This window comes from Salvelinus alpinus, chromosome 1, assembly GCF_045679555.1.
Source record: "Salvelinus alpinus chromosome 1, SLU_Salpinus.1, whole genome shotgun sequence".
Lineage (NCBI taxonomy): Eukaryota > Metazoa > Chordata > Actinopteri > Salmoniformes > Salmonidae > Salvelinus > Salvelinus alpinus.
In genome coordinates, this window is record NC_092086.1 from 66,937,045 (window position 1) to 66,960,429 (window position 23,385).

At 44.5% G+C, this 23,385-nt stretch overlaps 1 protein-coding gene across 3 annotated transcripts in view; it reads right to left on the reverse strand.

Annotated features, from left to right (window-relative positions):
• The window catches only part of LOC139583798 (rho GTPase-activating protein 26-like), a 112,712-nt gene that overhangs the window by 38,805 nt on the left and 50,522 nt on the right, over positions 1 to 23,385 (reverse strand). For all 3 annotated transcript variants that reach the window (XM_071415288.1, XM_071415278.1, XM_071415268.1), the window contains exons 2-15: positions 19,543 to 19,638; positions 18,753 to 18,814; positions 18,517 to 18,588; positions 16,922 to 17,023; positions 16,202 to 16,312; positions 15,695 to 15,799; positions 9,163 to 9,292; positions 8,605 to 8,705; positions 2,976 to 3,070; positions 1,890 to 1,968; positions 1,484 to 1,520; positions 1,214 to 1,279; positions 1,004 to 1,078; positions 303 to 387 (exon numbers count right to left, since the gene is read on the reverse strand). In XM_071415288.1, the coding sequence (XP_071271389.1) occupies positions 303 to 387; positions 1,004 to 1,078; positions 1,214 to 1,279; positions 1,484 to 1,520; positions 1,890 to 1,968; positions 2,976 to 3,070; positions 8,605 to 8,705; positions 9,163 to 9,292; positions 15,695 to 15,799; positions 16,202 to 16,312; positions 16,922 to 17,023; positions 18,517 to 18,588; positions 18,753 to 18,814; positions 19,543 to 19,638 (1,216 nt within the window). The remainder of the gene's footprint in view (positions 1 to 302; positions 388 to 1,003; positions 1,079 to 1,213; positions 1,280 to 1,483; positions 1,521 to 1,889; positions 1,969 to 2,975; positions 3,071 to 8,604; positions 8,706 to 9,162; positions 9,293 to 15,694; positions 15,800 to 16,201; positions 16,313 to 16,921; positions 17,024 to 18,516; positions 18,589 to 18,752; positions 18,815 to 19,542; positions 19,639 to 23,385) is intronic.

Below are 23,385 nucleotides of genomic sequence, written 5' to 3' on the forward strand. Positions count from 1 at the left end.
AAACTGGGCTGTTTGTGTATGTGGGTCTCCTCAGTCCTAGCCCTCAACCCCCTCCTCCTCTCTCATCTCCTCTTCTTTAGACTTAACCCTTCTGCTCTCTCCCATGGCCCTCGATCCTGTCCTCCTTAACTCTACTCAGCAGGCCAGGGCCATAATGGACAACCACATGCTCTCAGCCCTCTCTCACTCAGTGCAGCGTTATTGTACACACGAACTGCAGTACTCATAGAGAGCCTGTGTTTCTTAACTATCTTTAGTCATTTCCATGACGAGACCTGGGCAATGGATTCACAGTACTGTACCTAAGGTAGTACTTGATTGCGCTGGTGATGGTCTTGATCTCCCATTCTGTACTGTCCAGCTCCACGTCAGCACATGTTTTAGGATCTGTCAGAGGGAGAGGATAGATGTCATCAGCTGTCATTTGAGGAGCTTTGTGATTTCAGACGTTTGTGATTGAACCTATCTCGTGTATTCTATTTTCCAGTTGTCAGTATATTCTCTCATCCAGTCCTCTACCAGTTCTATGGTCACCTCCTCCTGTGTTTTTCCGTCTGTCAGTCTCAGAGCTACGGTATATCTACAGTAATTCAACTTGTTTTGCATTATTTATACAGTTGCATAAATTGCCTATTCCCCATAGCTATTCACATAAATCCGCAGGATGGTTTTCTACTGTTTTCTACTACAGTATAGACTCCCCTAACAGGAGGAGCAGGAAATTCTGGCTATCAGAATAAGACAGGTTGTGCAAACAAAACTACTGCATAAATGTTAAATAAGTTCGATTCAATCTTGCCCCCAAATATTACCTGTTTGGATTTGTTTTTGCGGCAAGGACTCAATCTTTCTCACACACACACACACACACACACACACACACAGACACACACACACACACACACACACACACACACACACACACACACACACACACACACACACACACACACACACACACACACACACACACACACACAGCTCCATTATCTCTCTGTCTTACCCATGGCAAGACCCAGGAGTTTCTGCACCCTGGAGTTTACTCCAACAATCCTGTACAGGCCCTGCTCGTCAATGCCTGTGGGACAGAACAGGACAGATATCTATAAAGATTGTATAGGACTTGTAAGAGTGACCAGTGACACCAGGTTCACAATAACAGTAGTACTAGAGACCTGTGAAGCCTTTAAGCAGCCAAGCCTTAGTTCATTACCTCTGGTCTCCACAGCGTAGATGAACTTCTTCACAACGTTGAAGCCAACCACATCCAGCTGGGCCACTGAAAGATGGAGAGCGAGGGGGGAGGGGGAGGACGAGAGAGAGAAAGGTAGAGAGAGAAAGAGTGGGAGGAAGAGAGATAGGTGGAGAGACAAATAGAGGGAGAAACGGAGGTAGAGAAGTGAATGAACCCCATCAATTATCAGTGTGCATTCATACGGACGGATGGTAGAGTAAAGCAAAATAATACCGATGTGTCACTTACGGCCTTCACTCTGGCTGTCTCTGTTTAAGTTATAGACCTGGAAGGAACAGAGACACCCAGTTACCACGGTTACACAGCTTAGCGTTACCGCCATCAACCACCACCACCGGTCACAAACACCTATCCGTGAACTGAACACAGGCTGTACTTGCATAAGCCCATGTACACTATGCTGTAATAAACAGTGTCGTACACAGCATGCCACACTGCCTGCCTGGTGAGTAGTAGTACGGTACATTGACATCAATGGAAGTTGCTACGGACTGAAGTGGCTTCCTAAAGGAGTTGAAGGTTAGTTAGTCAGCTATGCCTGGAATCCCTGTGGTGAGCTATACGCATATGAGTACACACGCACGCAGTCACGCACACACACGCACAGGATGAGTGTGTAACGCTGGCAACGTACCGGTTCTCTCCCATCCATAGCTTCCATCCACAGCCTGCGGTCTTCCTCCGATAGAGCTTGCATGGTGATCACCCCTGGCCTGCAACACACAAACACACACAAACAAACACGCACAAAGATCAGTCTTTAATCAAGCGCAACACACCATGTAGCAGTGACTGACAGAAGGAAAGCACTGCTACATAAGGGGGTTGTCCACCCTCTTTAGGTCCTCTGACATTATTAAACATTATCCCCCATCAAGTCAATCTGCTGCGTCCACCACGAACATCCCAACACAGACTGACACCTCTATCAATCCAATCCCGGCCCTATCCGAAACTACAACTAAGCTACGCTCATCTCTGGCCGGCGTTACCATATTTCACCTGGCCCTGGCAGCAGGCTCACCTTCAGCTGTCAACACAGTCCTCCATTAAAACCACACACCCACACACACACACACACACACACACACACACACACACACACACACACACACACACACACACACACACACACACACACACACACACACACACACACACACACACACACACACTCTGGGGCAGAGGACGCCATAACGCACGCTCTCACTAACAGTCACCCTCAAGTTATGTCTTTGCGATGCCTTTGCGTGCTAAAGCATGTTGAGGCCAGCTTTTACTTTCCTGCTGCTAACAACAGCAGTGCACGGCATCGAGCGAACAAACACACACACATACACAAACACTCTGGGCAGAGGACAAACAAACACCATGAATAAATTACGAGGGTTGAGTGAAGGAATGGGCCGATGCAGGAGGAGGGAGATCAGTGGCTGAAGCGGCCACAGTAGAGCTAGCGTTAGAGTTAGGGAGTCACTGGCTCTGCTGCTTTATATACAGTCAGACAACACCCTTCTATGACCGGGCTGGAGAGGTGGCAGATATCTCACTTAGCGTTCGTCATCTAACATCCACCGCTTGCCAATCCCTATTAAGATCCTCTGTGTTGAGCTCCGACCCACAGTCAGTCGGCCACAGCCTCAGCCCAGCAACACTCGTGAGCACCACCATGTGGTTGTAATGGGTAACAACAAGCTACTAGCCAGCAGCAATGACTCACCTGTCTACAGCCTCCACGTCGAAACAGAACCTCTTCTCTATAGAATCCGTCTTCCGCCTTGTGCAGGACTTCAGAGTGAAGCTCTCCTCCTCCCCCTGAAAGACAGCGGAAACCTTAATCAACCTTTAAGAAGAGACATTTATGACACTCAAGTTCAAACAATGTGAAGTGCCTTTCGCAACGTGTATGGAACCAAGTCATTTTAAGATACATGTCTTTGATTCTCATAGTGAATTGTGGACAAGGATGGATGGACTTTGTCTTTGGAAAAAAACAGATGAGAAACTTTGATGTAGGTTATTTCAGTGCAACCATTTCACAGCCCATCTCCTCCCCATCTCCCCGTCATTCCCTCTCCTCCCCACCTCCTCGCTCCTTCAAAGGGAGTGCATTAGCAACTGAACTGTCACCACTGTTTGCACAGAGAATCCTGGGAGACACATGGCAGCAATCCTGAGACGGAGCATCAAGCCACGCTGATGTGTTCTGAATGGTACCTCCTCTCCTCTCTGATCCTTCCTCCTTCGTGTCCATGATCCTTTTCTGCCCTTCCTACTTTACTGCTCTGCTCTCCCACCATCACCTCTCTCCTCCCCTGCTCTTTCTCCTCCCGTGTCTCATCCTCTATCCCTTTGTCCTCTTCCTCCATCACTTCATCGCCCTCTTTCTGCCATCCTTTTCTCCACAGTACACTTCAATCAGTGCGAGAGGATGAGAGGAACAGTGACATGAGGAGCGATATACTACCACTGAGTGTTTGTCCTTGCCCACTGACAGTGACAACACTGAGGTGTCGGGGGCAGATGTGCCTACCAGGAATCACTCTTTCAGATGCATTTTTACATTTACACTGAACAAAACATAGAAGCAACATGTAAAAATGTTGGTCCCATGTTTCATGAGCTGAAATAAAAGATCCTAGAAATGTTCCATACGCACAAACATCTTATTTCTCTCAAATGTTGTTCGCAAAAGTTGACATCCCTGTCAGCGAGCATTTCTCCTTTGCAAGGATAATCCATCCACCTGGCAGTTGTGGCATATCAAGAAGCTGATGAAACAGCATGATCATTACACAGGTGCATCTTGTGCTGGGGACAATGAAAGGCCATTCTAAATTGTGCAGTATTGTCACACAACACAATGCCACAGTTTTGAGGGAGTGTGCAATTGGCATGCTGACTGCAGGAATGTCCACCAGAGCTATTGCCAGAGAATTGAATATTCACTTCTCTACCATAAACCGCCTCCAATGTCATTTTAGAGAATTTGGCAGTACGTCCAACCGGCCTCACAACCGCAGACCGCGTGTATGGCGTTGTGTTGGCGAGCGGTTTGCTGATGTCAACGTTGTCCATGGTGGTGGGGGGAGATGGGGGTTATGGTATGAGCAGGCATAAGCTACCGACAACAAACACAATTGCCTTTTATTGATGGAAATTTGAATGCACAGAGACACTGCACCGTGACGAGATCCTGAGGCCCATTTCTTAAGGTATCAGTGACCAAAATATGCATATCTGTATTTCCATTCATGTGAAATCCATAGATTAGGGCCTAATGAACTTAATTAAATTGACTGATTTCCTTATATGAGCTGTAACTCAGTAAAACCTTTGAAATTCTTGCATGTTGCATTTATATTTTTGCCAGTAAATATCGGTAGTAGTATTTTCTCTTTATTGGGATAGAAAGTCACAAACGAAAGGGGAAGACATTCAGGTAAAGGAATACAGACATGAAGACACAGGCGGGGTTTGAACCCATACCAGAAAGGTCAAGTTATAGTCCGGAGTCGGCAGCACTACCACAAGGCCAGACTCCAGCACACAGATGTATTATGAAGCACTAATCAACTGCAGTCATTCAAATCTCTAGAGACAGATGTCACACATGATTTCTGCTTGAAATCATGACTGGGTGGCTGTTTCCCCAGTCCTTAGCTCAGGGCTCCAGCTATTCATATGGTTTGCTAACTTGCCAGCTATGTGTCCAAAGGCACGTGACATTAAAACGACTACTTGAGTATCCTGTCAATATAATGGATCATTTGTGGTTGTCTGTTTGTTTACCTGCCCAAAATGCCACTCTACCATGCCGTGTGACCTTGTAGTTGTTGGAGCAGAGAGAGAGGGAGAAGAGAGAGAAACATTTCTCTCTCTGCTCAAACCCAACAACGCATTAATCAATATCAACGTGACACTCCAAATAACATAAGGTAAAACAAAAACACGTTAAAAAAATACAAAGAAGAAGAACATGAGAAAGTAAGAAAGCTATATACAGGGTCAGTTCCAATACCATATTTACAATGTGCAAGGATACTGGACGGATAGAGGTGCTTCCTTTCACATTAAATTCATGGATTTGGATATATCAGCCACACCCATTGCTGACAGGTGTAGAAAATTGAGCACACAGTCATGCAATCTCCATAGACAAACAGTGGATGTAGAATAGCCTTACTGAAGAGCTCAGTGACTTTCAACGTGGTACCTTCATAGAATGCCACCTTTCCAACAAGTCAGTTCGTCAAATTTCACCATGTCCTGCTAGAGCTGCCCCAGTTAACTGTATGTGCTTTTATTGTGAGGTGGAAACATCCAGTCGCAAAAGTGGTAGGCCACACAAGCTCACAGAACGGGTCCACCGAGTGTTGAAGCGTGTAGCGCGTAAAAGTCTTCTGTCCTCGGTTGCAACCCTCACTACCGAGTTCCAAACTGCCTCCGGAAGCAACGTCAGCACAAGAACTGTTCGTCGGGAGCTTCATGAAATGGATTTCCATGGCCGAGCAGCCGCACACAAACCTAAGATCACCATGCGCAATGTAAAACGTCGGCTGGAGTGGTGTAAAGCTCGCCGCCATTGGACTCTGGAGAAGTGGAAACGCGTTCTCTGGAGTGATGAATCACGCTTCACCATCTGGCAGTCCGATGGACACATCTCGGTTTGGCGGATGCCAGGAGAACGCTACCTGCCCCAATGCATAGTGCCAACTGTAAAGTTTGGTGGAGGAGGAATAATGGTCTGGGGCTGTTTTTCATGGTTTGGGCTAGGTCCCTTAATTCCAGGGAAGGTAAATCTTAACGCTACAGCATTCAATGACATTCTAGACAATTCTGTGCTTTCAAATTTGTGGCAACAGTTTGGGGAAGGCCCTTTAATGTTTCAGCATGACAATGCCCCCGTGCACAAAGCGAGGTCCATACAAAAATGGTTTGTCGAGATCTGTGTGGAAGAACTTGACTGGTCTGCACAGAGCCCTGGCCTCAACCCCATCAAACACCTTTAGGATGAATTGGAACGCCAACTGCGAGCCAGGCCTAATCACCCAACATCAGTGCCCGACTTCACTAACGCTCTGTGGCAGAATGGAAGCAAGTCCCCCAGCAATGTTCCAACATCTAGTGGAAAGCCTTCCTAGAAGAGTGGAGGCTGTTATAGCACCAAAGGGGAACCAACTCCATATTAATGCCCATGATTTTGGAATGACATGTTCGACGAGCAGGCGTCCACATACTTTCATGTAGTAAGGTGAATAGGCATCAGGATATATGATAAACAGAGTAGCAGCAGCAGCGTATATGATGAATATGTGAGTGTGTGTGTGAGTGTGTGTGTGTGTGTGCGTGTGTGTAAAGTAATTATAAATGTGAGTGCATGTTATGTGTGTGTGAGCAAATTAAGTGAGTGTTGGAATGTCAGTGTGCGTGAGTGCTTAGATTCCTGTGAGTGTGCATAGAGACAGTGCAACAACAACAAAAAGTACAAGGGTCAACTCAGATTTAGTTATTTAGCAGTCTTATAGCTTGGAGATAGAAGCTGTTCAGGAGCCTGTTGGTGTCAAGCTTGATGCACCTGTACCGCTTGCCATGCGGAAGCAGAGAGAACAGTCTATGGCTTGGGTGGCTGGAGACTCATTTTACGGTGCTTCCTTTCACACCGCCTGATATAGAGGTCCTGGATGGCAGGGAGCTCGGACCCAGTGATGTACTGGGCTGTCCGCACTACCCTCTGTAGCGCTATGTGATTGATGGCGGTGCTGTTGCCATACCAAGCAGTAATGTAGCCAGTCAAGATGCTCTCAATGGTGCAACTGTAGAACTTTGTGAGGATTTGAGGGCCCATGCCAAAACTTTTCAGCCTCCTGAGGGGGACTAAACACACACCCCTGTGGGGCCCCCGTGTTGAGAGTCAGAGTGGTGGAGATGATGTTGCCTACCCTCACCACACCACCTTGGGTCGGCCCGTCAGGAAGTCCAGGATCCAGTTGCAGAGGGAGGTGTTCAGTCCCAGGGTCCTAAGCTTGGTGATGAGCTTGAAGGGGACAATGGTGTTGAACGCTGAGCTGTGGTCAATGAACAGCATTTCACATAGGTATTCCTCTTATCTAGGTGGGTGAAGGCAGTGTGGAGTGTAATTAAGATTGCGTCTTCTATGGATCTGTTGGGGCAGGATGCAAATTGGAGTGGGTCTAGGGTGTCTGGGATGATGGAGTTGATGTGTGCCATAACCAGACTTTCAAACCACTTCATGATTACAGATGTGTGCTACAGGACGGTACTCATTATAACATGAAGCCTTGGAGTTCTCGGGGACAGGAATGATGGTGGTCATCTTAAAACATGTGGGGATTACAGACTGGGACAAGGAGAGGTTGAAAATGACCGTGAATATGCCTGCCAGCTGTTCTGAGCCTGCTCTGAGAATTTTGTTAAGTGCTAGCTTGTTATTTTTCTTGTCCTGAGGTGGAATGTATACAACAGTCAGGATAACAGCTGAAAACTCCCTCGGGAGGTAGAAGGGTCGGCATTTGACCATCAGGTATTCCAAGACGGGTGAACAATAGGTTGAGACTTTCACTGCGCTTCAGTCAGCACACCATTTGTTGTTGATGAAGAGGCAAATCCCTCCCCCTCTCAATTTCCCTGACTCCAATGTCCTCTCCGCTTGGTGAATGGAGAATCCATCAAGTTGGATAGCCATGGGTGGGTGTCTTGCTCGAAAGCCATGTTTCAGAAAAGCAGAGAATATTGAAGTGACAAGAGTCCCGTTGGTAGCAAATCCGCGATCGGAGGTCATCCATCTTATTATTAAGTGGCCAATAGAATGGAGGGAAGAGGTGTCCGGATTTCCCTTCACCTCAATCTCGCCAGGACTCCCCCTCTCTTGCCTCTGTAACGCCGGAATTGGAATTACAGAAAGAGCCCAGGGCAGATGAGTCGAAGTTGAAGCTGGGATTGAGGTAACTAATTGCCGATCTGATGTTCAAATGTTATTGTCGGTTATACTAAATAACAGCGGATACATTTAGTCAGGAGGAGGCAAAGTCAGGTGGGACCATTCTAGACAATGAGTGAGCAGATACGAGTGTGAACAACAAGTGTTTTATCTCAATGTTGTCACGTGTCCTACTTATATCAGTACACTCCTAACAAACGAAGCATTGTGAAGCTTCTATTTGATCAAATAAAGCTATACGTAGCAAATCAAGCCGTTACATTTTTTGTCAACCAAATTCGACACTCTCTCATTGACCTCCATACAAAAACTCCTTGCTGCTGGAAAAGACAGATTTTGGGCCCAGTTATGCCTCTGGCTTTACCTCTTCCTCTCCGAGTCAACTCACCACTTTGCCACCGGACTTCTGGTCGAACAGGACCATGGTGACTCGTTTGGGCTCTCGATGGTAGGTGCAGTAGTGCTTGACCCAGGTTGACACGAAAGAGCCTGAGAGAGGGAAGAGAGAGGAGCAGATTGAGAAGCAGAGAGGGGGCAGTATTGAACACATTTTGTGTGTTACCATGGTTATTGCACACGCTGGGTCCCCCGTCACCTCTAAGAGCGTGATATTCTCATCCTGAATAGAATTACTCTTGTTGTTCCTATGGGAAAATTGAAATCTATTTCAAACAACACTGGTGTCTAAACAACACTGGTGTGACTAAAACGGTCGTCGTGATGTTACCGCCACCATGCTTTTCTAAGCGGTAAAAATAAATCACTGAGTAGTGAAATTGTATCCCATTGCAGCATGACAGAGAGAGAGAGAGAGAGAGAGAGAGAGAGAGAGAGAGAGAGAGAGAGAGAGAGAGAGAGAGAGAGAGAGAGAGAGAGAGAGAGAGAGAGAGAGAGAGAGAGAGAGAGAGAGAAAGAGAGAAGAGAGATAGCAGGATGGGACACTCACGTTTCTCCTGTACAAACAGGTATCCCTCCATGGTGTCATGGCTGATACTCTTGTGCTCATGGGGGTTCTCCTTCATTTTCCTCATAAGACACTCCACCTCAGACCGTGTGCTTTCAAAACGGTTCCGCGTCTGAACGGGGCAGGAAAGGAGACAGACACTGATGGAAACATCCTAACACCCTGCATTCTGTGCAATTCACCATTGTCTGCAGTCAGTGTGTTAGGGCTATGCCAAAACCTTATATCACAATATTTTTCACATTTATTATGGTATTTTATGTTTTTTAATAATAAAAGTTCTAAATATGCTTTATGAGTAGGTCATGACCTAGAGTGGCAACACATAAATTATAATTGATTGTAATTGGGATTTCTTAATTTTGATTGTTTTATACTGTTCAAACTAAATACATTTTTAGCATTTTCTACAATCTCTGCATTTCCTGTACTTTTGTAATAATTTCCACACTGTGCCACGGAGAGATGCATGATATGTGCAAAACATCTTGGCCTAGTTAAAAGCTGAACTGTTGGAATCATGGAAATAAAATGATTATTCTAACTCTATAGTTCAAATAAAGTGGGCAGCACATTGAATGCATTGTTGTTTGACATGACAATGAATGAATAAGCCAGGGAGGAATTATTGACAGGGTAGGAACCAAAGTGTTGGCCAATGTTTCCAGGGGACCCTAATTAGTGAGAGATTAGCAAACTTAGGCATGTCATGACAACAACAAACTCTGAACGTACTTATCCATTCATAACTGACCAAATTATGAAAGACAAGCATTGTCATTTTGAATTCTGTAAAGTGAGTGTTAAAGAGGTGAAATAATTATTGTTGTCTATCAACAACGACAAGCCACCTGGGTCTGACAACTTGGATGGAAAATTACTGCGGATGACAACAGACTATATCTCTCCAATCTAAATCTACAGGAAAGTGTGTGCTCTCAGGCCTGGAGGGAGAAAAAGTCATTCCGCTACCTAAGAAAAGCAAAGCACCCTTTCCTGGCTCAAACAGCCGACCAATCAGCCTGCTACCAACCCTTAGTAAACTTTTGGGAAAAAATGTGTTTGGCCAGATAATTATATTTCATAGTAAACAAATGACTGAAAAGAAATTAGCTGAAAGAAATTGATAATAAGAAGCTGTTTTGTTAGACCGATCATAATTTGCTGCTGGAAAAACGTATGTGTTATGGCTTCACATCCCTGGCTATATTGTGGATTGAGAGTTACCTGTCTAATATAACACAGAGGGTGCTCTTCAATGGAAGCCTCTCCAACAAAATCCAGGTAGAGTCGGGCATTCCCCAGGGAAGTTGTCTTGGCCCCTTAGTGTTTAAAATATTTACTAATGACCTGCCACTGGCACTGAGTAAAGCCTGTGTACCTACAGTGCATTCGGAAGTTATTCAGCCCCCTTGACTTTTTCCACATTTTGTTGCATAACAGCCTTATTCTAAAATTGATTAAATATATACCCCATAGTGATGAAGCAAAGAAAGGTTTTTAGAAATGTTTGCAAATGTGTATTAAAAAAACTGAAATATCACATTTACATAAGTATTCAGACCCTTTACTCGGTACTTTGTTGAAGCACCTTTGGAAGCGATTACAGCCTAGAGTCTTCTTGAGTATGATGCTACAAGCTTGGCTCACCTGTATTTGGGGAGTTTGTGTACTTTGCTCCATTCATCTTTCCCTCGATCCTGACTAGTCTCCCAGTCCCTGCCGCTGAAAAACATCCCCACAGCATGATGCTGCCACCACCATGCTTCACAGTAGGGATGGTGGCAGGTTTCCTCCAGATGTGATGCTTGGCATTCAGGCCAAAGAGTTGAATCTTGGTTTCATCAGAGCAGAGAATCTTGTTTCTCCTGGTCTGAGTGTCCTTTAGGTGCCTTTTGGCAAACTCCAAGCAGGCTGTCATGTGCCTTTTACTGAGGAGTGGCTTCTGCCTGGCCAATCTACCATAAAGGCCTGATTGGTGGAGTGCTGCAGAGATGGTTGTCCTTCTGGAAGGTTCTCCCATCTCCACCGAGGAACTCTGGAGCTCTGTCAGGGTGACCATCGGGTTCTTGGCCAAGTCCCTTCTCCCCCGATTGCTCAGCTTGGCCGGGCGGCCAGCTCTAGGAAGGGTCTTGGTGGTTCCAAACTTCTTCCATTTAAGAATTATGGAGGCCACCCGGACTATTTACATTGAACCCCCGTCTTTGTTTTTACACTGCTGCTACTCGCTGTTTATTATCTATGCATAGTCACTCTACAAATTACCTCGATTAACCTGTATCCCCCGCACATTGACTCGGTACCGGTACCCGCTGTATATAGCTTTGTTATTGTTATGAAAATGTATTATGTTACTTTTTGATTGATTCGATTTTTTACTTTAGATTATTTAGCAAATACTTTATTAACTCTATTTCTTGAACTGCATTGTTGGTTAAGGGCTTGTAAGTAGGCGTTTCACGGTAAGGTCTACACCTGTTGTATTCAGCGCATGTGACATAACATTTGATTTGATTTGTGTTCTTGGGGACCTTCAATGCTGCAGACATATTTTGGTAACCTTTCCCCAGATCTGTGCTTCGACACAATCCTGTCTCGGAGCTCTACCGACAATTCCTTCAACCTCATGGCTTGGTTTTTGCTCTGACATGCACTGTCAACTGTGGGACCTTATATAGACAGGTGTGTGCCTTTCCAAATCATGTCTAATCAATTCAATTAACGACACGTGGACTCCAATCAAGTTGTAGAAACATCTCAAGGATGATCAATGGAAACAGGATGCACCTGAGCTCAATTTTGAGTCTCATAGCAAAGGGTCTGAATACTTATATAAATAAGGTATGTGTTTATTTTTAAGAAATGTGCTAAAATAAAAAATAAAAAAATGATATTCTCTTTGTCATTATGGGGTATTGTGTGTAGATTGATGACGATTGTTTTTGGAATAAGGCTATAACGTAACAAAATGTTAAAAAAGTAAATGGTTCTGAATACTTTCCGAATTATCTGTATGTACGCCATGACTCGACATTATACACGTCAGCTACCACAGCAAGTGAAATCACTGCAACATAACCTTTTCACATGTGAATTCCAAATGTCTCTAACGGTCACCCTACAGTCAGCTGTTTTATGTGTGTGCTATCAGAACGCACTCACTGTTCCAAAATGTGTTACGCACCAGGACAGTTAACCCGCGCTGCCCTCAAACCAGGGCACGCTGCCTGCTAATTATCTATAAGCTTTGTTCAAACTTGTCAATTTAAAATTATTTTCGAACAACAGTTTGAATTGATGTGTGTTCCGCCTCCTCATTAATTCACATAAGAAGTAGCCCATTTCACTGTTGCAGACAATTTATGTTTGAGGTTTTATTGAGCTAGCCAAGCCCAAGTACTTCCCGAGTGTTTCCCCAGATCAAGTATGAAGACAATGTGCATCTCTAGTCAGAACACATTTTCTGTCTGCGCCTGCATTGCCTTCATTGTTATTTTCCTTAAAAATAATAACTTTGGTCATGTGTCCGTTCCTATCAAAGTAAATGCCTTATTTTCTGTATACCGTGTTGTTGTTTCTACTGTAGCATACCGTATATATGTATGGAGCATAATGTATTTACAGTTTTTTCACGTTTTCATGTACTGGTGACAAATCATTACGTTCCAACTCTTGCATATATTGTAATGGAAACACGATGTGTGTAAAATACATTTTTGAAGACTGCACTGATTATTATGAGCTAATGCTAAGCTATTTGCCAGCTATGTGTGGCGCCATGTTTGTTTACATCATACAATGCATTCTGGTCTGTCAGACCAAAGATGTTATAAAAAATTAGGTGAAGGGATAGTTCACTTGACTGACTGAAGGTGCCTTCAAGACAACTGGGAACTCTGAAAAATTACGAGGTCAAATCACAATGTCCGTGATCTTCAGGTAGGAGTTGGATAACCGTTCAAAACGATTTGTCCCAGTCAAAGCTTGTTTTTTTCCGAGTTCCCAGTTGTCTTGAACGCACTTAAGTCAAAAGTTGGACATTTCCGAGTTCCCAGTTGTTTTGAACGCGGCATCAGATTGCAACTATGATACCTCAGGATTACCAGCTTTTTTTAAAACCTGGAAAGGGGGTTTCCAGGGGTTTTATTTTTATTTAGTATATACAGTTGAAGTCAGAAGTTTACATACACTTAGGTTGGAGTCATTAAAACTTGTTTTTCAATCACTCCACAAATTTCATGTTAACAAACTATAGTTTTGGCAAGTCGGTTAGGACATTTACTTTGTGCACGACACAAGTCATTTCTCCAGCAATTGTTTACAGACAGATTATTTCACTTATAATTCACTGTATCACAATTCCAGTGGGTCAGAAGTTTACATACACTAAGTTGACTGTGCCTTTAAACAGCTTGGAAAATTCCAGAAAAAGATGTCAGGGCTTTAGAAGCTTCTGATAGGCTAATTGACATCATTTGAATCAATTGGAGGTGTACCTGTGGATGTATTTCAAGGCCTACATCAAAATAAATCAGCCAAAACCTCAGAAAAAATGATAAACCTCCACAAGTCAGGTTCATCCTTGGGAGCAATTTCCAAATGCCTGAAGGTACCACGTTCATCTGTAGAAACAATAGTACGCAAGTATAAACACCATGTGACCACATAGCCGTCATACCGCTCAGGAAGGACACGCGTCCTTCCTGATGAATCAGACTTGTGAAGGTCCACAATTTTTTCCTGAGGTCTTGGCTGATTTCTTTTGATTTTCCTTTGATGTTAAGCAAAGAGGCACTGAGTTTGAATGTAGGCCTTGAAATAGGTAGTCAACTTAGTGTATGTAAACTTCTGACCCACTGGAATTGTGATACAATGAATTATAAGTGAAATAATCTGTCTGTAAACAATTGTTGGAAAAATTACTTGTCATGTGTAACAGTATAACTTTAAACCGTCCCCTCGCCCCGACACGGGCGCGAACCAGGGACCCTCTGCACACGTCAACAACAGTTGCCCACGAAGCGTCGTTACCCATCGCTCCACAAAAGCCGCGGCCCTTGCAGAGCAAGGGGAAACCCAACTTCAGGTCTCAGACAAGTGACGTAACCGATTGAAATGCTATTAGCGCGTACCCGCTAACTAGCTAGCCATTTCACATCCGTTACACTCACCCATCTTTCAACCTCCTCCTTTTCCGCAGCAACCAGTGATCCGGGTCAACAGCATCAATGTAACAGTATAACTTTAGACCGTCCCCTCGCCCCGATACGGGCGCGAACCAGGGACCCTCTGCACACATCAACAACTGACACCCACGAAGCGTCGTTACCCATCGCTCCACAAAAGCCGCGGCCCTTGCAGAGCAAGGGGAAACCCTACTTCAGGTCTCAGAGCAAGTGACGTAACCGATTGAAATGCTATTAGCGCGTACCCGCTAACTAGCTAGCCATTTCACATCCGTTACACATGCACAAAGTAGATGTCCTAACCGACTTGCCAAAACTATAGTTTGTTAACAAGAAATTTGTGGAGTGGTTGAAAAACGAGTTCTAACGACTCCAACCTAAGTGTATGTAAACTGGACTGTGAAGAGACACACTGGCACAGAAACACATTTTAATATTGTTGTATGGTATTGTACATTTTGTGTTGTGGATATGTAGTGGTGTGGTTATGTGATGTACTGTTTTATTTTGTTTTTTGTTGATTTATTTTGTGATGTGCCTTAATGTGTCTGGACCCCAAGAAGAGTAGCTGCTCCTTGGCAGCAATTAATGGGGGTCCATAATAAATACAAATAAAACATAGCTAACATATTCATGTTTCACCTATTCCTATCTTTTTTTAAGATACAATTGCACAAACAACATACGTATCTAGGCCTAGACCAGCATTAGTACCAGGCTGTATTCATTAGCTATCTACATTTGCTCTGACTCTTAGTACATTTAGCAAGCTAGCTAACTAGTGTTTAGCATTAGCGGCTAACCAGATGTATTTTAGCCACAACTTGCTAAGAAAAGACGAACTAGCAGACAGTAGTTTGCAAACAGTAAGATACACAAACTAATAGTGGAATTGTAGAACGCTCGTGGAAAGCAGCATTGTTTTCACCAACATCTTGTAGCATCTATCTGCCTATGCAGACGGCGACAAGAAAGTGTTCGCGACTCTGTGGTCGAACAACTGCTCTCTCCTTGAGTGACAGGGGGCGGGGCTTGGTGTAGGAAGAGGCATGCAGCAGGAGGAGGGAGAAAGACAACTCAACTAGCAAACGGAGTAAACTATGAAAACTGACATAACACGTGCTGAGTTGCGTATCACATTTAACAAACCAAACATTGAAATACCGTTATTGAAGGTAAAGTAAAAACACAAACCGGTCCATGCATCAATACAGGTATATAGTCAAATACAATGCCCAGCCCAGCCTTGAAATGTCTTTGGTGTAGCAAAATATGAAATCTCACCAGCACCTAATGGCTGTAATGTATGGCATTGATATGTATCTTACATTCTGAATGCTGATAGTGAGGTCTGTCTTGAAGTGGTTGAAGTCTTTGGCCAACTCGTACCCATGGTGATAGTAAGTAAACAGCCCTTGAAGAAATGCCAGCAACTAGAATTGACACAAAGGACGAAACGGAAAGGAAACATGGTTGAGAAACGTAATTCAATTCCATCAACCTAATCTACTGTAATTTGATTTGAAAGGTACTTGTTGCCAGCTACATTTATTCTGTAGACAGTGTGGATCAAGGAGAGATGACTAAGCATGTAAGGTATATAGAGTACAGTAACAGTATTAAGGTTGCAAAACTCCAGTAAACTTCCCAAAATTCCCAGATTTCCCCAAAATCCTGGTTGGAAGATTAACCTGAATCAGGAGGGAATAAGCAGGAAATCGGCAACTTCCTACCAGTATTTCTGGAAAACCTTGGAAGTTTAGGAAAGTTAGGGGCATTTTGCAACCCTAAACAGTATAGACAGCATGCTGAGGGAGATTGACGTGCTCACTCACCGGCTCTACGAAGTCAAACATCTTCCTCTCCTGGACCTCCTGCACCTTGAACACGTACTCCAGAGACACCTCGTAGAAATGCTGCCGCACGTGGTCCACCTGACTGTCTGCCTGCACCGCACACAAAATGATGGGATGCTGTTTTAAATAACTTTCAGGTGAAACACATAGTGAGGTAATGCTGTTTGCTCTCCCATCTGAATGCTCGTCCACATTATCTCCACCCACTTCAACTTTGCTTTGATCTCCTCCCATTAGGTGTGAGATACCGGACAATTCTGAGGCGCACTGTGCGTGTCGAGGAGGAGTTTCATCCCGAGGGCTATCACCATCGAGAACAATTCCATGTAATTTCTCCCATGGACGGGGGGGTGGGGGGACTATACCTGCCTGGCTGTTGCTTGTTTCTTCTATGTTCTCATATTTGTTTTAAGTATCTATGTGTGAGCTGTGACAAGATTTTCCTCTCGTAGGACAATAAACGTGATTCTGACTCTGTTTGAACTGACTTACATCACACACACACACACACACACACACACACACACACACACACACACACACACACACACACACACACACACACACACACACACACACACACACACACACACACTTGCCCACACTCATACACAAGCATCTTAACATAAACACACATTTTAATGCCTAGCCAACTCTAGCCCATGTTGATTGTGGGAAAGGAGAACAATGTATGCTTACTTCATGAAGATGTGCTTCTTTCTTCTTTGCCGATAGGCTTAGGTGCTTCTCCAGGACAGCGCAGTACTTCTCTGTCTCTTTGTCGTATTTCTTCTTGGCTTCCTGTGATAGACAGTCAAAAGGTCACCACCAGTCACCTTGTTTCCAGGTCCTGGACACCACATAGTACAATTTCTATGGACATTTTACTGAAGAGGATGTCCCATTGAGGTCAGAAGACCTCTTTCTCAGGGAAAACCTCTATATATAACACATAGAGCTCTGTTTTGGCATCATCGCTGCCGCCTTCCGACAGACCATCCTTTCCAACGAGTCATGGGTATTATTGGTATGTCCAGGGCTTAGCTTTACAGACAGATTTAGAGGAACATATTGTGAGATGCAGGTTGAAATCACATCTCCTCTAGTGCTAATGAAGCCAACAGAGACAGCCCACAGCTGGTGGGAAAACAATAGAGCACTTTAAACCCGCACGTTAGACAGACGGACGGACATAACAGGATGTCTCTCCCAGCCTCTCTCACGTACAGTAATCAGACAGACAGACAGACCAAGGTGTCTCTCCCAGGCTCTCTCACAGACAGACGGATAGATAGAGCAGGGTGTGTCAGTAACATACAGTACAGCACTCCTCGCCCTGGGGTGCACTGACTGTGTCCACACCTACTACTGACTGATGTCATCATCATCCCTGTCCACCCGGTCACATGACCCGGCCTTTCATCGCCTGCCAGTTTCCACAGGACGTAGAACCAACCCTCCTCAGAACAGAAGGACCACTACCAACAGCTGCACAACACGTCATTACAGAGCATCCTAATGTAATTAACAAAGGACCCTTCAATTTGCTCTAACCCTTAATAATAAATTAACCCATACCACACGTTTCAATGTGGGCTCTTTGAGTTCATGTATCCCTTTTTTGAACACTAAATTATTCTTCAAACATTTAATTAACCTACACATTCTTCTAACTTAGACTTCAAAATAATGATATGGTGAGAGGTAAAATCAGAAAGCGTTATTTCAATATGTAATATGTATTTAAGTTCACTAACATGTCTTCATTGACAATCAACCAAGTAAATCCTGATGCCCTTCATGTGATACCTGAATTGACCAGATGGTGGCAGTGTCTTATCACAACAGGCCCGTCAGCTCTGGCGGACAGAGCGGAGAGCAGTTTAGACTCAGAGGTACAGTATAGGGAGAGCTCTGAAGGCTGTCATCAATGGGGATTTAATAAAGGGATGCTATTCCTTGTGGTGTATACATTCTAGACCTACACAAACGTAACTTCTGGAATCGGAACAACCAGGACAAAGTCAGTTACCTGCCAGACCGAGGGGGAAACTGCTAATATTTGAGTGATCAGTGCATTTCTTAAAAATCTGGTACTGTAGCACCGGATAGGTTCAAAAGTCCCTTGTCTTTCAAGGTTTAATAGGGATTATGAGATGGCTACATAACCCAAAAAAAGACTATAATTCACTTTATACTCCACAAGGGAGACCCAGTAGTAGGGATTATCAGGACATTTAGAGGGGGATCCCCCACCCTAGCATGGGGGGAGTCAAATCATAATATCTCCTTACCTTGGCAGCACTGATCTGCTCCTTCCTGAAACGCTCCAGTGGCATGATCAGCACATCATCGGCATTCTCAATCTGAGGAGGGGTACAGGAAGTCACAAGACAGCTGACAGGAAGTCCCTCTACTGACATACTGGATAAACACAGAGAGGCCTGCCGCCAGACCTTCACTTATTGGTTATGCAACACTTGAATTCCAAAGCAGTGAGCCCATGCTCCAGCATATATCTGACACTCACCATCCGCGTTCTCTCATCCTCCAGGTTCTGTAAAACTCCAGCAAACTCCTGTAGAGACTTTGCTGTAGATGGATAGAGATAAACAGGCCAGCCAGACAGACAGACAGGGGCAGAGAGGGGATACAGAGGGAAGATAACAATATATAATGAGTCAGTGGTCATCATTTGGCTCCATACAAAATCTACCATTCCACATTAGTGACCTTGCTTGCATAACAAGGCTTTTCATTTGAAATCCTAGTTTACATGCTTGCTTTAGACCATAGTGTGTTTTCAACTAGCAAGCTATTGCCTGTTCCTTCCCTGCTCTAGGTCTAGCCAAGAATGACTGCATTGTTTTGGGTCAGAGTTTCCACTTGAGATGCCACAATCCTGTTCCAACATTTCCACTTGACAGAATAGTACTCTCCAAATGTAGACCTCAAGTCGCTTATAACTTTAATTCCTACTGTAAAAATATTCCAGGAATGTACTTTCAACATAATGGCAAGTTTATTTGAGGTTATTACATTTCATCCAACTCCATCCAATGAGCCTAATTGTGTTTATAACAGCCTTCCTGTACCAATTAGGTGCACTATAAGTGCAATTAGGTGGAACAAGACAGCCAGGCCAGAATGTGTACAGCTGAGTGCAGACTAATTGAGTGCATTAGCACTACTACAGTTGATATGAATGTAGTGCAGCAGTCGGTTACAGTTGAGGGTGGTAACTATTACTACACAACAATAGCATGCAGGACAGTCGAGTGTGGTACAGCAGAATGTGATGGAGGGCGTTACTAGCTCACCGATACATATCTCGTCGTCCGTCTCTGCGTCTCCTATGCACTGGAACTTAAACTCATTGAGAGACTCTGCAAACTTCCTCTTGGCTGTGGACAGATCTGAACGGGGACAGAGAAAGGGCACGTCACGTTAGCAAAAAGAGGGAGGCATGTGGGCATCTTTTTTTTTTTTTATGCACGAGATGCTAAAGGTTCCTCTGAGACAAAAGCTCCAGCTTTTTTGCTCTACTTTGCACAGGTTTTGTGTCAACCATTCTCACACAGCCAGAGAGAGAGAGGGAGGGAGGGACAGAAATTGGCCATGCTTGTGTAAATAGCATGAGCCCTTCCTGCGGCCCTATGTGCGGAAAGATTTACAATCTCTTGCCGGTCCGAATAAATGAAACAGGCCCTTGCACTTTTTCATAAATACTGGATGCCTCAGCATTTCAAGTAAGCTCTCACCTCAGGAGTGAGACCTCAGCGCTGACTATAAAACGCCAATTGGTTCAGAGTTCACTCTCGTAAAAAAGTGAGTCACAATGTGTCGCTGGTAGTAAAGCTGATGTACATCAGGCTGGCCACCTGATCCAACACCAGGTCCTTGTCATGTTTCACTACACCTCTGAAATGGCTCAAATGAGATATTACGAGTTTCGGCATTGTTGTTTCTCGGTAAGGGGAATGTTGGAGACTGTTGAAGAAGGATTAGGTGAGTGACAGACTGTGCTGTAGAGGATAGGTAAGCCAAACACCCTGTCACACAAATAGCAGTACGGGGTAACAGATGTGAGAAAGACTTGGAGCTAGGACTGGGAAAGGCCTGACTTTTCCACTGTAGATATATCAGACAGCAGGCCTGTCATGCCACCTCTCCTCCGTGAGGTTTTCCACACATTTCTCCAGCACGTCCTCCACTGAATCCCTCGTTGGATCTCTCTATCTCCCGCTCTGCCTCTATCCTGCCTCTATCGCTCAGTCTCTCTCTCTTCTCTGCTTTTCATCAACTTCAGACTTGTATTGCCACTCTGTAGGCAGCATGACAACATAAACTGAGTGCACAAGACATTCGGAACACCTTCCTAATATTGAGTTGCGCCCCCTTTTGCCCTCAGAACAGCTTCCATGTGTTAGGGCGCGGACTCTACAAGGACCCATGTTGACTCCAATGCTTCCCACAGTTTTGTGTCAAGTTGTCTGGATGTCTTTTGGGTGATGGACCATTCTTAATACACATGGGAAACTGTTCGGTGTGAAAAATCCGGCAGCGTTGCAGTTCTTGACACACTCAAACCGGTGCGGCTGGCACCTACTGTACTACCATACCCCTTTCAAAGGAACGTAAATATTTTGTCTTGCCCATTCACCCTCTGAATGGCACACATACACAATCCATGTCTCAATTGTCTCAAGGCTTAACAATCCTTCTTTAACCTGTCTCCTCCCCTTCATCTACACTGATTGAAGTGGATTTGTACACTCAGTGTTTTGTACACTCAGTGTATATGTTTGCTTTGACAATGAACATGACATAGTTAGCTAATGCACAAACCGATTTCTTAACCTTCTTAAACCATCCTCACCCAGGTCGTGACCAGGAGAAGCCCTGGCCTGAGTCCCAGCACGGAGCTTCATGGCCAGGGTAACCCAGCTCCTGCACCCCCTACCCCAGGCCCCATACCCAGACTGGATATTGGCATGGACGTGGCGGCCTGAGACATGGATTGGATGTTACAATTTATACGAGCATTAAAAACCCAGCCTGCTCCAGAAAGTATGCTGCCATAAAACAGGCTTCCAGGACTTCCTCGAGAAGTTGATTCATTGGGAGAGGTCTGGTCAACGTTGACGACAATAAGTCTCTTAATGGGTTGTTTCATGCACTTATGCATTTCTGGGAGTGTCTACACTCTTAGAAAAAAGGGTTCCAAAAGGTTTCTTTGGCAGTCCCCATAGGACAACCCTTTTTGGTTCCAAGTAGAACCCTTTTGGGTTCCATGTAGAACCCTTTCCACAGATGGTTCTACATGGAACCCAAAAGGGTTCTACTTGGAACCAAAAAGTGTTGTCCTATGGGGACTGCCGAAGAAACCTTTTAGGTTATAGATAGCACCTTTTTTTCCAAAGTGTGTAGGGCCCTGTATGACATATTGGCACTAGGGTTGAGCTTCTACGGCATGCCACTCCAAATATCGCGATATCCAATATAATTGTTTTGCGCATTTACTGACTAAATAATTCCTGACTGTGCAATATTTGTGCTTATTTACGACATTATAGTCACATTCTCATTAAATAATCTTTGTGTGACTAAAAAAATAAGGCTTAGTTAATTGATTTAGACTTCATTTTCAACTTATTGATACAGCCAAACTGATAAAACTGCACAGTTTTGATTTGTAAAGTTCAAATACAGTACAGTCTTGCACATCACGATATAGCGTCAATGTCAAAATATCGATTTAATCATATATCGGCCCAACCCAAATTGGCAAAATAAACATCCAATACGTTCTGGCTAATGGACAGCAATACATCACAGTCACACTAGCATTATTCTGTGTATTGGCATCAATACATATACACACTACATTTTACCAGAAGAATCACTCATCATCAAGAGAACTGAGATGCATGCTGAATTTACAATGTTTTGTGAAATCAAAACCACATTGTTGGCGCATTCGGTTCATTCTAGCCATTTGCAATCATTCCAACACAAATGAAATAATATGAATCACCTCTGCAGCCAGTTGGGTTTTTGGAAAGAGGTCTCTTGTGAGAGGTGCTCTAACTCAATCACAAGGCAAAGGAAAACACCGTCAACAAATGAGTCCCATGTGTCTAGCTGGATAACTGCCTGGATAACTGGCTCATACAGAGAGGAGCATTGATAACACTGTCTGGGATTTCTGTTCATTGCAAACTATGGATCTATCTGTACAGTATATGTCAATTGCCCTGTTTACCTAAGCGCAACATTAGCATTAAGCTAACTGCTGCCACTGCTGTTCTGCCACTGGACGTCTGGATGTCCTGAGAGGCCAGAGGAGGAAGGATAGCGGCCAGGGACACTCGCTAAAAATAAATGACCCTATTGACACCCGCCTCTCCAGCCCTCTTCCCCCACTTCAGCATCAAAATTTCCCCCATTCTTCTCCTACGCTATTCTCTGCTTCCTGATCTCCGGCCCGCGACACAATGGTGCCGCACAGTCCTGCTCTCTAGCCTCCGGAACACATTCCCACAGTGACAGACACAGGCCGGGAGAGAGGGAGAGAGCGGGAATCCGCCAGAGTGCCTGCACCCAGAACAAAGAAACGTAAAATATGACAAACGATAGCAGCAGTACACATTGACCGTGTCAGTGAAAGTCAGTCCACAGTAGGGTGGAGTGGGAGAAGCAGTGTGTGGGGGGTATGAGAGAAACATTAATGAATCTTATCACAGCTCTTTAGGCTGTGTGTGTTTTAGGCTGGAGTGGTTAGGAGAGTGGTTAGGGGCCTGGTAGTGCCAGCAGCGCTGTGTAGTTCAGGCCCTGATATGCCCTCTCGTGTGTGTGTGTGTGTGTGTGTGTGTGTGTGTGTGTGTGTGTGTGTGTGTGTGTGTGTGTGTGTGTGTGTGTGTGTGTGTGTGTGTGTGTGTGTGTGTGTGTGTGTGTGTGTGTGTGTGTGTGTGTGTGTGTGCACGTTTGAGATATGGCCATGGTTTGTTAATGATGTCCCCATCTATAGTTCACCACACAGTTGGTCTAATCTCACCCTCAGTGCACCCTCAATGAGCATGGCCCCTGTGATACAGATGCATGACAAACAGTTGAAGCCGGAAGTTTACATACACCTTAGCCAAATACATTTCAGTTTTTCA